Source organism: Crocodylus siamensis, chromosome 5 (genome assembly GCF_052110815.1).
Source record: "Crocodylus siamensis isolate JL-2025a chromosome 5, ASM5211081v1, whole genome shotgun sequence".
Taxonomy (NCBI): domain Eukaryota; kingdom Metazoa; phylum Chordata; order Crocodylia; family Crocodylidae; genus Crocodylus; species Crocodylus siamensis.
The window spans coordinates 78,399,539-78,414,076 of NC_143399.1; the positions used below are offsets into that span (position 1 = coordinate 78,399,539).

At 45.1% G+C, this 14,538-nt stretch overlaps 1 protein-coding gene across 1 annotated transcript in view; it reads left to right on the forward strand.

Moving 5' to 3' along the window:
- TGFBR1 (transforming growth factor beta receptor 1) overlaps positions 1-14,538 on the forward strand; it is a 77,571-nt gene that overhangs the window by 55,283 nt on the left and 7,750 nt on the right. The window contains exons 7-8 of the mRNA XM_090049310.1: positions 5,166-5,290; positions 13,191-13,321. Coding sequence (XP_089905436.1) covers positions 5,166-5,290; positions 13,191-13,321 — 256 coding nt within the window. The remainder of the gene's footprint in view (positions 1-5,165; positions 5,291-13,190; positions 13,322-14,538) is intronic.

A 14,538-nucleotide genomic window follows, 5' to 3' on the forward strand; every position in this document is an offset into this window, starting at 1 on the left:
CCTGGGTGGGGAGTGTGAAATTGCCATCCTTGGAAATTTTTAAGAGTGGGGTTAGATAAACATTTGTCTAGGATGGCTTGGACAGGGACGATACTGCTATGAGTAGGGGATTGAACTAGATGGCATCCTGAGGTTTCTTCCAGCATTGCTTTTCTGAGTACAGTGCGACTTGGATGCTGCCATGACCTAAGATTATTTTACTCAAGAGAATATGCTCTTGAGTAATCACTTTCAGGGAATTTCACTTTTAAGGATCAATTTTAATGTTTTAATTCTAGATTACAAAATTATTTTAGAAAATGAAAAATTATATTGGTCCAAGACTCTTCTGTCGTCATTCCTTGTCTAGGGTTAAAACAGAAATATTGCTAGAAAGGAAGTTTCAAAACTACTGGTACTTCCATTTCATGACCAGTTAAGGACAGAAATCATGCCTACGTGTTAGGTAGTACATCTCATCAGAGTTCATAGGCATATGCCAGCCAAAGGTAATAACATTTAGTGGTTGATAAACCTGATGTTGAGACATTTTAAACCCAGTCACATGCGAGAAATCACAGAACTAAATATAGTGGTATATTTCTATCTCCCAAAAAGAATAAGTCAGTTTTTTTCTCAAAGGCAAACACTTGAAAGAAGCAGCTGCTTAAGGTTAGTCTTTGGATCCTACAGAACATGTGCAAGGGCCTTATACTTATGGGCTCAGATTTTGAATAGCAGTCTCTGTTGGGTTTTGCATTTTGTATGCATCTCTTTTCCTTCAGGTTTTTGCATGGTTATAAAAGACAGAGATGTTCTGACCCTCCAAGACCAGCTCAAGGAACAACTGATCCATTATTCTCTTCAGAAATCTTAAATGGGTGTTTTACCATTTTATCTTCTTTTTTTTCCTTTCAAAGGGGGGATTCCTTTAAAAGTCGTTTTGTACAGTGACTTAATTCCCCTCAAGAATGTACACTTCCTCATGTGCATTCCTCTTCTGATTATGGATCAGTAATACATGCAGGTTTCTCTACTACATCTGCAGGGTCCAGGGCATATGATTTTTTCTGAATTTTATCCAATGACTGTGTTGTGCAAAATACAGGAACAGTTCTGAAAGCAAAGACTGGAAACCAAGACTTTCTCTTCCCACGTGAGTGCCCTAAGCATTAGGTTTCTGAATCAGGCTGCTCTTTTTTCTTCTAGTTGGGTGAATCTTGAATTCTTACCTATGCTACACAGTAGCATAATGCCAACAGAAGTATTGTCCTTGACTGGTGGTTATGGTACCTTCTAGAAGATCAGAAATGTGGATTTGAACCCTGAAAATTCAGAGCCCTCAGGCAAGCTTTCAAGGTCTCTCTACTCGTTTCAAAACTCTTCCATGCAGATCCAGACAGAGCACTCTATGTAGCGCACTGCAAAGCAAGGAAGGTGAATGTCACGGGGTGGGGCCCGCGAGCCGCCGTGAGCTTGCTAGCACCCCCTTACCGTGCCAGTTAGGGTGATCCGGCACCCTCTGCTCGCCCGCCACGTCTTTGATGTTGAGGTTCAGAATGGGAGGCTGCCTACTTACACCTAACGACACCTTGCTGGTATCACCTTCGTTCCAAAGTGGGGGTACTCTCACCCTCCTCTTTAGCACACCCCAAGCCTCGCAGCTGTTCCCCGGGACGTTATGTGGTCCCCTGCCCTCTGGTGCTCTCTCTGGCACCCCTGGGCTTGTCGGCCTCTGGCTGCGCCTCTAGCGCGTCTCGCCTCTCTCGGGACCTCTGGCCACACCTCTAGCGCGTCTCGTCCCTCTCGGGGGCCTCGCCCTCTCTGGGGCCTATACCGCGCTCCTCGCGCTTCGCCCTCTCTGGGGCCTCGCCCTCTCTGGGGCCTATACCGCGCCTCTCGTGCTGCGCGTTTCCCGTGCTTGGGGCTCAGGTGGCCGTAGCCGTGCCTGGCCCCTTGACCCTTTCTTGGGTCGTTTGCCGCACTGGGCAAACTGCCGCCCCCATGGGCTGGGGTCCAAACCCCGTACACCACGCCACTCCGGTGCAGACAGTTGTGCCCCACTGGCACTGTGCCCCTGCTGGGCACTGGGAACCCCCAAGCTGCTGGGGAGCTCCCGTGAGGCCTCCTCTCACCCCTACAGCCTCACCTGGTCCTCCGGTGTATCTATAACACAAGCCAAGCCCAAACGGCTGTAACACAATCACCACAGAGCCTCCCTGCTCGTAATGTAAACTCCGAGCCCCTCTAGGGCTCCCAACCCTACCTCTCATCAGGGTGTTCTCGTCCCTAGCATCATCACAGCTGGTCAGTAAATTAAGGCTGCAACCACCAACTCCGGCCGCTCAGCTCAGCCACAGAGCTCCTGCTCCTGCGGCTGCCAGAAGGGAACTGCTAGCTAGGCTTTGGCCTAGCTGTTTATAAGGGCCTGGCCCTGGCCACATGACCTGCCTGGTTGCCCTAGCAATCTGTGTTGCTCCAGGGCGCTTCAGCAGCCCTATTCGCCCTGCTACACCTCTCCCCTTCCCGGGGTGGCGTCTCCTTAGGAGCGGGGCACGGGAGTGCCCCGCGACAGTGAACATTCATCTCCACTTTGCCTGGAAGCTGTAAAACTGAGGACGTGTTGCTTTCTAAGAACAAAGGATGAGACTAGTCATTGTTCCCCATGTCTTAGTAACCACCTAGCAGACTCTGAGTGATTGATCATGAGTCACAAGAGGTTTCTGTGGAAGTTTGAACTGATATTCCTAGAGTGGTAGAACCTCAGTGAAAAATATGTTCACCACCAATGTCAGTGTTCAATACCAGAACTTTTGTTCAAGGGTCTGATTGCAGAACTGTAACCAGATGCCCATGTTCTGCAGTGGTCACACACCCCTTATATTCTTTCAGTCAAATCCCTTGACACTCAGAGTAAATTCCAAAATCATGAAACAAGGCCATGTTCATTTGCACATCTTTGCACTATATGGGACATGTTTCGTTGACAAGCCTACTACATACACCAATCCAATCTTTACACCTGACCCTGCAACTTTATGACCAAATTCTCTACCCAAGCCAGACATAATTGAATGTCACAGAATGGTTGATTGGTTGAGTAGCACAAAAAATGATCAATCCTTTCTGGTTTGCAAAATACACTTAAGAACAGAAAAACATCTACCAGAAGAATGTGTTTCTTATGGTTTGAGCCTGGACCAGGTCTTTTTGCACTTGAAACATGTCTGGTTCTCCTTCTGATTTTATTAGGGTCTGCCTCATGGTGATTTTTGGCTTGCTATACTGTTGTACAGTCATGCTTTCTATTCTCATTCTGCAATATCTATGTTTCTTAGAGGGCAGTTATACACTTTATCCACTAATCAGAGTGTTTAATCCTGTCTGGGATCTTGCCCTAGTTCACCTGAACACGCATGGAGCTGTGTTTCAAACCTCTGTTGCTCTGCTTCCTGCACCATCACACTTGTAAATGCCTCGTGGATAGCCGTTACTTCAACCAGGAGCGTGTCTGAACATTAAGCCTTTTTGGCCAAACTCTCTGTATGAAATTCTGAAAGGAAGAAGGTAGTGCTGAGACCATTCCTGAAGTGCTCTTGGGTGTTCATCTAAACAGTCAGCTTTAGCTTGCTTTCCACACCTGTCACTGGGAGAAAATAAATTATTTGATGTACATACAACTTTGCTATATGAACTTGAAAAGAAGTCGTCATTCACTCTTGCCCCTTGTGTTAATACCTATAGTTGGATGTTCAGTAGTTCACGCCATCACCTCATTGAGAGTGTTGAAATGGCTAACTGTGTTCTACCTTGCTATCAGTTGATTGGTTTACCTTTTATACTAATCATTAAACCTTACTCAACTAAAGCTCAGGCAACATCATCTTCTGTCTCTTCTGTAATGTGTCAGTTTGAGATCTGAAGGGCAGGAATGTGGAGTAACAAATTACATTGCCAAGCATTATGTTAGATTTAGCTGCCAGTGCTGACAGGTTGGGAGAGTGATGCAACAATGGAAGCTTAACTGGTACAACAGATGTTCCTTATTCCTACCATCCTTAGTAGTTAACACTTCCTAGTTTATTTTCAGTGGGTTTTACATTGACTCTTCCTTGAAAAGAAATAGTACCTAATCACAGCTACTGCAAATTTATTCTAGATGTTGTGGTCCAGGGGTGACCAGCCTGCCACTTTGTGTGGCACATGACAGATCTGGCAGGGAGAACAGCAGCAGATAGGACAGGCAGGAGAGAGCAATGGATTGGACAGAGGAAAGGGGTCATAGTGGCATCTGGGGAGAGAGGGCAGAGCTTACTTTTGAGGCATACCTTCTATAAAGGCTGGCCACCATTTGGTAGTCAATGTAGATCCCATGACCTGCCCCCAGCCCTGTGGTTTTTTTTTTTTTTTTTTTTTTTTTTTTTTGGCTTCTTAAAGCCAAAACTAGCATAGGCTTTATATAGCAAGGAAACTAAGATTGGTATGTCCACTTGTTCTTTATGCCCTTTTAAAAGAGTATAAGTTGGCACGGGGCACCTGCGGCCCACATGGACATTGTTATTAAAATATCCAATCTTATACATACAAAGCATTGTGGTTTTTTTATGGTGAACTCCATGCTGATTTACATCTCAAAGAACCACTTTAGAACCATATCTCAAAGAACTTCAGTGGTAAGGCGCCTTTTTCCATTCCTTTCTCCAACCTTGCCCCCTGAAGTTGGTTTTTCTTCCCATTTTACTTCCTTCCCAGTATTTCCAGGAAAACTCCAAATCTCTCTTCCTTTCACCTTAAATGGTCTAGGGATTATTCTTATCTCCACATGCCTCCATTCTCTTTGTTCTCCCCAAAACCAGTCAGAGACCCAGCATTGTAAGTGTTGATGTGAATTGCTTCTACTCGTGTTTCAGGTGGGAAAATCTGCTGCTACCATTCATCCTTAGTGATCTCTTTGTTGGGTGATTCAGGTGTGCTGCTTGCTCTCACTTCTCCCACTCTGTGAAGACTTCGTGGGTATATGTCTCTGCTCTCAAAGTGGCATTTATGAGAATATAATACTTGAGGACCATGGTGGATTTGCTCCTGTTTAACTGTTTACAAGTCAGAACTGAAAATAATGCTATTAAATCTTGCTTCTGTAATATTTCATGGTGTAAAAGCTATCTTGTTTCCTTTATTTCTAATAGGTACATGGCTCCTGAAGTTCTAGATGATTCCATAAATATGAAACACTTTGAGTCATTCAAGCGAGCTGACATCTATGCAATGGGTTTAGTGTTTTGGGAAATAGCTCGGCGATGTTCAATTGGTGGTACGTAACAGTCATCTTTTATAGTGAGCATATTAAAGTACTGTGGTTGGTTTACAGAATTTGAAGTTTTGAGTGATTATTGAGTAAATATTTTCCATTGTTTTTAAGCTGTTTGTCTCCTGCTTATATCAACTGGTGTAGTATTTGTTCCTGTCATATTTTTTTTGAATCTCATAAATGATGGTCAGATTCTGCCCATCAGATGTAAGTAGATGAAATATGTCACTGCCTACAGTAGTGACAAACTTGTCCCCAGAGCTCTTAGTAAGGGAAGAGTGAAAAGCTAATGCTCTTGAAAGTAAGGGACTGCATGCACAGGTAAGAACTAGACACAGTGCATGTAGGCAATGTGCAGTACCTTATTTAAAGATTAGCATGCTGTTATAAGCCGTCCACTTGTATAGCTATATGGAGGAACAGATGTGTAGTTCCCATTTTTCCTAAGCAAATAAAATCCAAAATGGAAAATTCTTCCATGGTTTATAATTGTCAGAGAATTAAACTCCCAAGTGTAAATCCCTCAATATAAGGTTAAAGCACCACCTCTTATACTTTTGAAAGGATTGTCTTTTCAAATAAAACTTTACAATAAAAACAGAAAGATGGGGCTTCTTTAAAGGCAGTGACAATGTGATTTTATTTCTGTTCATGTTGTTTTAACTAAATAAGTCATATTGCTGTTTTTCATTTTCAGTCTACAAGTTGCTACTTTTTATTTCTTATCTTTGAATAATTGAAGTCGTGGTAAAGTCTCATTATACACAGAATAAAAAGGTACTAGATAAATTAGACTATTTAAATAAATTCATGAATATTTTTATCTGTCTCATGACTAGTGAAACACCTGGATTTTTTTGCTTAAATGCATATGGCCACATTTCTCATAAAGCAGTAAACTTACTAGTAAATGTTACAGAGCTCTCTGAATAGAGGTACTCAAATATGAAATTTAGGGTTTTTTCCCCCAGTCAGCATGGGGGGTGTAACCTTGTCTTACATTTGCATACAAGGCAACCTCATTAAATACATGATCTATCATTAAACTGCTGCCAAAAGCAGCATTTTGTCAGCAATGGAAACCAACTGTGAAGCTGATTAAATGCAGTCAACAATGAGCATGACTGTAAAACATGTGGACCATATTGGGCAAACATAATGATGGGAACCTTTTTTTTGTGTATATGTGGCCCTGTATGAGCGGATGTTCCCTCTGGAGGGAGCTGGCACCAGACCTGGATGTCCTGAAATACCAAGCCAGCACCAGGAGGGCCAGAGCCAGCCCTGACACCCTCCCCTTTTTGCCAAAAATGTAATTTATTAGAAAATATTAAAATTCAAATGACAAAGTTCAAAGCACAAGGAAACAGAAAGAGCTGAGCAGGTGCCTGTGTAGTAGAGGATGGGGATAAGGGCAGGAATGCAATGAAGTTACATATGAAACATGCAGCCAACTAAGCCAAGAGGTGGAGGGGGTGTGATACAAAGTAGAGAATATACAGGAGACCCAGCATAACAGTATCACATTGTAACAGGGAGATGGTTTGGAAAACGTCTACAGTTACAAGTAACATATGGAATACAGTTATGGGGGTGGGGAAGAGTCCAGAATTAAAACTCCTTGGGGGTGATTTGGTGCAACGGCAGGGAGAAGAGGGGGGCAGATGGTCCCTTCTGCTTTGCTTTTAGTTGATAGTTGGGTGGAGTCCATGTACTGGCATTGTCACATAACATGTTCTACATACATGTCCCTCAACCATTGGATGGTGTTGGACACCATGAGGTGCTGCATCAGCTTGGTGTAGTGGCGAGATAAGCGTCAGGTGCACAGGATGCACTCGTTAGGGTCCAGTGCCCTGATGATCAGTGCCTCAACTGTCATCTCGTATACCCAGCTCCTCAAGGTGTCTGCTGGCAGCTGCTACTTCTCTTGCTTCTGTTTTTGGGCCTTGACTAAAGCTTGCTGCCAGTTCTTGGACCAGAATAGTGACATCTACCATCATGACACACTTGCTGTCCTTGTCAGTCATAACAATGTCCAGGCATAGCTGGCTCTCATAGCCTGTGACAGTGTGATTAACAGACACAGCCCCTGCTGAGGCCAGGATGGCTCTGGCTAGTTGGTCCTGGACAGCATTGTGACACAGCTGTCACAGTCTGGGTGTGGGGCTTGTAGGTGCACAGAATGTGGGGGAGGATCTCTGCCTCGCAGCCACATGGTCAGCATATTCTGTCATGGTTCCTGTACCAGGCAGCACCGTTGAACAGCAAGCACTTGAGGTAGGCACAGTGGATGAAGCACCAGTCTTTGTACCACAAGAAGCTCCCACTGAACATGAAGCAGTTGTTTGCATCCTGTTTTGAGGTGAACTCGAAGACCTTGTCCTGGCCAGGTTTTGCCCTCAAGTCGCTGGTGTATTTCACTCAGATGGCATCCTTTAGGAACCTCTCCAAGAAGGTCCTCATATGCAGGGTCACAGTGATGGGGGGGCTAGGAGCAGCAAGACTCGCAGCTGCTGCTACTCCTTGGTCCAAGTCCAGTTGCAGCTAATGTGATTCCTGAGGTGGCATGAGGTGTTATGGGCTTAACTCCACAGCAGAGAGAAGTTCCTGCTGTCTCAGCCAAACTCTTCTTCCAGTGAGCTGCTCAGGAAGGTGGCCAAGTCACTGCCTTGTGATCCTTTTGTTGGTGGTCTTCAGGGTACTGGCGGCTATGCTGCTCACCATCTCATCTGGGCAGGTCAGGAGGCAGAAGGCATGGGTGACCACTGCAGTGTCACAGGTCACCCATGTGGGCATGCTGATGCTTCCCTGCCAGTAGGGGTCATGCAGGATTTCATTGCTGGCCCACAGCAGGAGATGCAGCCGCTTCCTTAGCAGCTTTCAGATCCTAGCATCCAACTTCTTCAGGGATGCTTTGGGAACCACTGAGCCCCTCAGGATTAATGCATGCAGGGGATGAGGAAAATACAGGGGATAAGGAAAGTGTTTGCCACATCTATTTTCTGCCAGGGGGCCAGCAGGAAAGAATCCAGTTTGTGAGCATCCTGCATGATCCCACAAATGGTCTCCTCCGGCTTTACCCAGTGTCTGATGGGTAGACATAGCTCTCTCCATCTCTCAGGTACCTCATTTGCTTGCCCTGGATGGTGACAGTGGTGTCCAGGATGGCGCTTGTCTCCCTGTAGTTGACTTGGCAGTACTGAAACAGAACCCCATCCGCTTGGATGCCTTGGAGCTGATGTCCAACATCCTCTGCAGCTGCTTGGTATCGCTGTTAAGGAGAAATGGGTCATCCGCATAGGCCAAGATGCTCAGCTTATGCCTGTAGAGGTTGAGTCTGCTGGGGCCTCCTGCCACTGCTTAGAGAAACGGCTCCATTACCAGGCTGAACACAATGGTGCTGAGTGGGCAATGCTGCTTCACTCCGGACTGGATGGGGATGTCATGCTTCTCGCCCTCCAGTGACCAGATGTTGGTGGTGCAGCTGTCATAGAGCTTCCACCCAAAATGAATGGTCCCATCCAGCATCCTGAGCATCTGGAGGGTGTTGAAGATGTGACAGTGGGGCATGGAGCCAAAGGCTTTGGAGATGTCCGGCTATACCACTGCACACTGCTTTCTGGCCCTCTGAGTGTCATCCAGCATAATCTGGAGTGTGAAGTTGTATTCATAGCAGCCGTTGTTTGACAGGAAGGCCCTCTGGCTTAGGTTGATGGCCTTCTTGCTCACTGCCCAGCTGGTGATCTGGGCCACAAAGCGGCTGGCATAGAGCTTATAGATTGTGGAGAACAGGGCCGTGTGCCTCCAGTTGCTCAGGTCATTCAGCTTACCCACTTGTGTATGAATTCTGCCATTCCCTTCCAGGAGCTGGGCAGGCAGCTGAACTCCCTTACACTAGTTAAAGAGCAGCATCGGGATAAGGCAACCTGGGTCTCTTCTTCAGTAGGCTGTACCTAATGCCATCTTTGCCAGGTGCAGTGTCCTTGGTCTTGCTCACATGGGCCTCCACTTCCTTGGATGTGGAGTCTGCCTTGAATCCCTCTGCAGAGCCGACAGGAGTCAGGGGTCCAATGGATGCAGGGCTTGGGGCAACGGTTTCTGTCTGGGGGTTGAAGATACAATTGAATGAATACACCACTGAAGTAGGTGAACAGGGTCTCCCAAGGGGTCTGGCAGAATGCAGAGGATCCCTCCAGGATCTCCCACGTTGCCTTGGGGTGATTGACCTGGTACAGGTTCTGGATCCTGGAAGCTGCCTCCAGGTCACAGCACTGAGGACATCTTGGGCAGTCCTGGCTGCCAGGCTGCTGCTTCCCTGGGGTTGCCAGGGTCGAGCAGCTGCTGCCAGCTCTTCAGTGAGCTGGGTCACTGAGGCTTCCAATGCCTCAAAGGTGGTGGCCTTGGAGAGCTCTTCCATTAGGTGGCTGATTTCATAGATTTCATAGACATTAGGGCTGGAAGGGACCTCAGAAGATTGAGTCCGGCCCCCCGCCCAAAGGGCAGGAAGTCAGCTGGGGTCATAAGTTCCCAGCAAGATAAGCATCCAATTTACTCTTAAAGGTGTTCAGTGTAGGTGCTTGAACCACCTCTGATGGCAGGCTATTCTAGACCTTGGGGGCTCAGACAGTAAAGAAATTCTTCCTTATGTCCAGCCTGAAACGGTCTTGCAGTAGTTTATAACTGTTTGACCTCATCATCCCTTGGGGCGCTCTGGTGAACAAACATTCCCATTGGCCTTCTTCCAGTCTTCGGGCAGTGTACCAGAGCACCAGGAGTTTTCAAAGATTCGTGCCAGAGGCTGGGCTATGATGCTCGCCAGCTCCTGGAGCTTGGGGGTCATGTCTGGTTGGGGTGGGGTCCTGTGTTGGGGCAGGCCTCATTGCAGGGGGATCCCTTGTCATCTGGTCTGTGGTTGCTGATTGTGTCATCTCACCATGGCCACGTTACAGGTTACTGGAGTGGTATGAGTGGTTGGCCTCACAGCCATGGGCCTTTATGCTACTCCCCAGCCCTGGCATGACCAGTGAGCCTCACCTCAGTCCCTGGAAAAATCATGGAGCATATCCTCAAGGAATCCATTTCTGAGCTCTTGGAGGAGAAAAAGGTGATTAGGAACAGTCGGCTGGATTCACTGGGGCAAGTCATGCCTGATCAACCTGATTGCCCTGTATGATGAGATGACTGGCTCTGTGGATGCGGGGAGACTGGTGGATATGGTGTACCTTGATTTTTAGCAAGGTTTTTGATACAGTCTCACACAACATTCTTGCAGGCAAGCCAAGGAAGTATGGGCCAGATAAAGGGATTATAAAGTAGATAGAAAATTGGCTGGAGCATTGGGCTCAGAGCAGTAAACAATGGCTCGATGTCTAACTGGCAGCTGGTATCAAGTAGATTGGCCCAGGGGGTCGGTCCTGGGGCCAGTTTTGTTCAATGTCTTCATCAACAACCTGGAAGGTGGCACAGAGTGCACCCTCAGCAAGTTTGCAGATGACACCAAGCTGTGGGGAGAAGTAGATTTTATAGATTTCTAGGGTTGGATGGGACCTTAGCAGATCATCGAGTCTGACCCCCTACTCTGGGCAGGAAAGAGCACTGAGGTCAAGTAACCCCAGCCAGGTGCTTGTCTAATCTGCTTTTGAACATTTCCAAGGTAGGGGAAAGCACCACCTCTCTTGGAAGCCCATTCCATATTTTGGCAACCTTCACCGTAAAGAATTTTTTCCTGATGTCCAATCTAAATCTACTCTCCTTCAGTTTATGGTTGTTGTTTCTAGTAACCCTGAGGGGTGCCCCGGTAAGCAGAGTATCCCCTATTCCCTGCTGACCCCTCCCCTGATGAGTTTGTGGAGAGCCATGAGGTCACCTCTCAGCCTTCTCTTGTTGGGAAGAGATTCAGGTCCCTCAATCTGTCTTCATAAGATCTTACCCACAGGCCCTCAACCATATGAGTAGTCCTCCTCTGAACCTGTTCCATGTTATCCACATCCCTCTTGAAGTGTAGCGCCCAAAACTGGATGCAGTACACCGGCTGTGGCCTCACCAATGCCACATAGAGGACAAGTATCACCTCCCTAGACCTGCTCATGATGCACCTACTAATGCAGGAAAGAGTACAGTTAGCCTTACAGTTATCTACTCATGTGATAAGATAATATGCTGGAGGGTAGGGCTAGGATTCAGAGTGACCTAGACAAATTGGAGGATTGGTCCAAAAGGAATCTCATGCGGTTCAACAAGGACAAGTGCAAAGTTTTGCACTTAAGACAGAATCCGATGCACCAGTACAGGCTGGGGGCTGACTGGCTGGGCAGCAGTCTTGCAGAAATGGACTAGAGGGTTACAGTGGACAGTAAGCTGAATGAGCCATCAGTGTGCCCTTGTTGCCCAGAAGGCTAATGGGATACTGGGCTGCATTGGTAGCTTTGTTGCCAGTAGGTCAAGGGAAGTGACTATTCCCTTCTATTCAGCAGTGGTTATTCCCCTTTATTCAGCAGTGGTGAGGCCACATGTGGAGTATTGTGTTTAGTTTTGGGCCCTGCACTACAGAAAGAATGTAGAAAAAATGGAGAGAGTCCACCAGAAATTTTCGCACTAGGAGGGTAGTAAAACCCTGGAACAGGTTACCCAGAGAGGTGGTGTATTCTCCCATCCTTTGAGGTTTTCAAGACTCTGCTAGACAAAGCTTTGACTGGGATGATCTAGTTGGGGATGTGTTGGACTAGGTGACCTCCTGAAGTCCTGTCCAACCCTAATTTTCTATGATTCTATATTGTGCAGTCCCTCTTGGTATCAACTTTTCTTCGAGTCACGGTGAGCCACTACTCTGAATACATTTCAACTTCTTCACTCCCACAGCTGAGCTTCACATTTCTTTTCTCTTTCCAGTGATTCCTGTTTCTTCAGCCTTAAACACCTGGCAGACATCACCAGACAGTTCATGCAGAATGCCTCAGGCCTCTCTCACTGCCTGTTGCATATACTTAGTGTGGCCCCACCCTCCATGAGGTGGAGCCAGACCAGGTTATTACTCTGCACTTTCTCTGCATAAACATTTTTTGGAGGATTCCAGGACTTGTGACAAGAATGCCTGGTTCCAGTCATGGGGGAGGGGCGCTAATTAGCACATGGATCCTTTATGGGGGTGGGTATTTGGAGTGCTGAGTTTTGTGGGGTCACCTTGGCTTGAAACACTGTTTATTCTGGTGGGGCCCAGCCCAATGAACTGTATGGTGAATTGGAAGCCTTTTGACTTTGGATTTTTATGCATAGTTTGTGTTATATATAAATAGATACATAAGTGCTGCTTCAAAGTATGTTTATGAAGTACCTGCATTAAAACATGCAGCAGTTGTAAAAAAGGTAAACTGCATCAATGCTGGATTCCATAACTAAGTCTATGGGTACCCCTAATAACTTGCCTGTGTGCAAATTACTACATATATGTTTACTTCAAGGTCACTGTTTTCAAATTTGCCTATGGGCTTGAGGAGATCAAGTTCTGATGGTAAGGAAGGAGAGGGAAGGGGCTGTAAGTAGAAGTTGTGAGGAGGCAGAGGGAAACAGGGCTATCTGACCCTTCCCAGATTTATTTTCCTTGCTGTAGCAGTGGGACCATGATGAATTCAAGGCAAAATTCCAATAATTAGATTCCGTACCCAGAAAATTACAACATTTGTGAATTTTCTGTATCTGGAATCTAATTATGGGGGAGTAGTCTTATATTTGAGTAAGTACAGTAGTTCAATCTGTGAAATGGGATAGTGATGCTACCTTTGTTTTATAAAAAACTTTCAGGTCTGCTGGTAAAAAATACTATATGAAAGATAAGTGTTCAGCAGAAAGAAATGATAAAAAGACCCATCTGTTCTTGCATTAAATAATTCTTTAACATTTACAGGAATTCATGAAGATTACCAGTTACCATACTATGACCTAGTCCCGTCAGATCCCTCAGTTGAAGAAATGAGGAAAGTTGTTTGTGAGCAGAAGCTGAGGCCCAATATTCCCAATAGATGGCAAAGCTGTGAGGTGAATATTACTAAGTGTGCTAAAACAAAAATAATTTAAGTATAAACTGAAGCTGTGATGAATTTTGATGTCTGCCTTCAACAAAATCAGAATACAAGGAAATGTGTTTGAGACTAAGTGTTTTTTTATTGCACAGTATTATTTTGTTAATGAGATTTGTATGCTGAGATTCAACATGTTTAGCAAGGCTAGTTAAGTTTTTTCCACAAGACGGTTCTAAGATCCTTCCTTTCAACAGTAACTGAAGTTCATATGCGAATATAAATGACAATACACAATTCTCTGGGAAATATCAACAAATACACGTATGTCATCACTTATAATTCAGACAGAACTCACTGAGTAACAGATGTTCCAGAGGCAAGTTTTCTAGTCTGTTGTTCCACAATCATATAAATGCCTGACAGTTGCCTGGAATACATTATACCAAGGAACAAAGAAAATCTCAACTGGCTTGTAGCCGTAAAAGTATGAGAAAATGCATGTAATGGAAAATCCACATTTTTCCATTTGCTGACTCTGTCTATGCTTACACATTGTAGCAACAAAAACATGACACGCGTGACATACTGGCAGAAATAAAGAAAGCTACCAGACTCTTGCTTAATCTAGGACTATTACTGATGTAACTCAGCTGGCAGTAGCCCTTTTGGCAAAAAGTTCTAGCAAAATACTTTTATAGACCATTTTTAAGAAGAAATTATGTGAGAGAAATATGTATCCAAAATTTACTGTGTTCAGTGAAATTTTAAAAAATTCAGTCCTTGAGGCAAGATTTTGTTTGCCATATGGTCCAGGACCTGAGATTATAAGAGTTGCAAAAATGTATAATTGTGGATTATTTACTAATTGCTATTTTCTGTTATCAGTCAAAGCTTTCTTTAAAATGAATGTCTAGAAAACTTCAGAGGTCAGAATAAAGTCTTTGAACTAAATGGAAAATGAGGCAGGGACACTTTTATGTGAATTTGACTGAAAAACTAACTCTTTACATGAGGAGAGTTAAGAAAGTTCGTTATGCTTCCTGAAATATTAAAACTCATTAAACCCCTGTGTGGGTTGTGGGCTGTCATTCAGAAGTAAAATGGCTTTAGTTTTCTTTTGCTTAATCCCATTGAGGCTTGTTAATGTTGGTTAAATATGAATACGGTACTTCAAATGAAGCTTTAAATTCTGTGAGTAAAATGTAGAGGACTAGATTCTTCTCTTCATTCTCT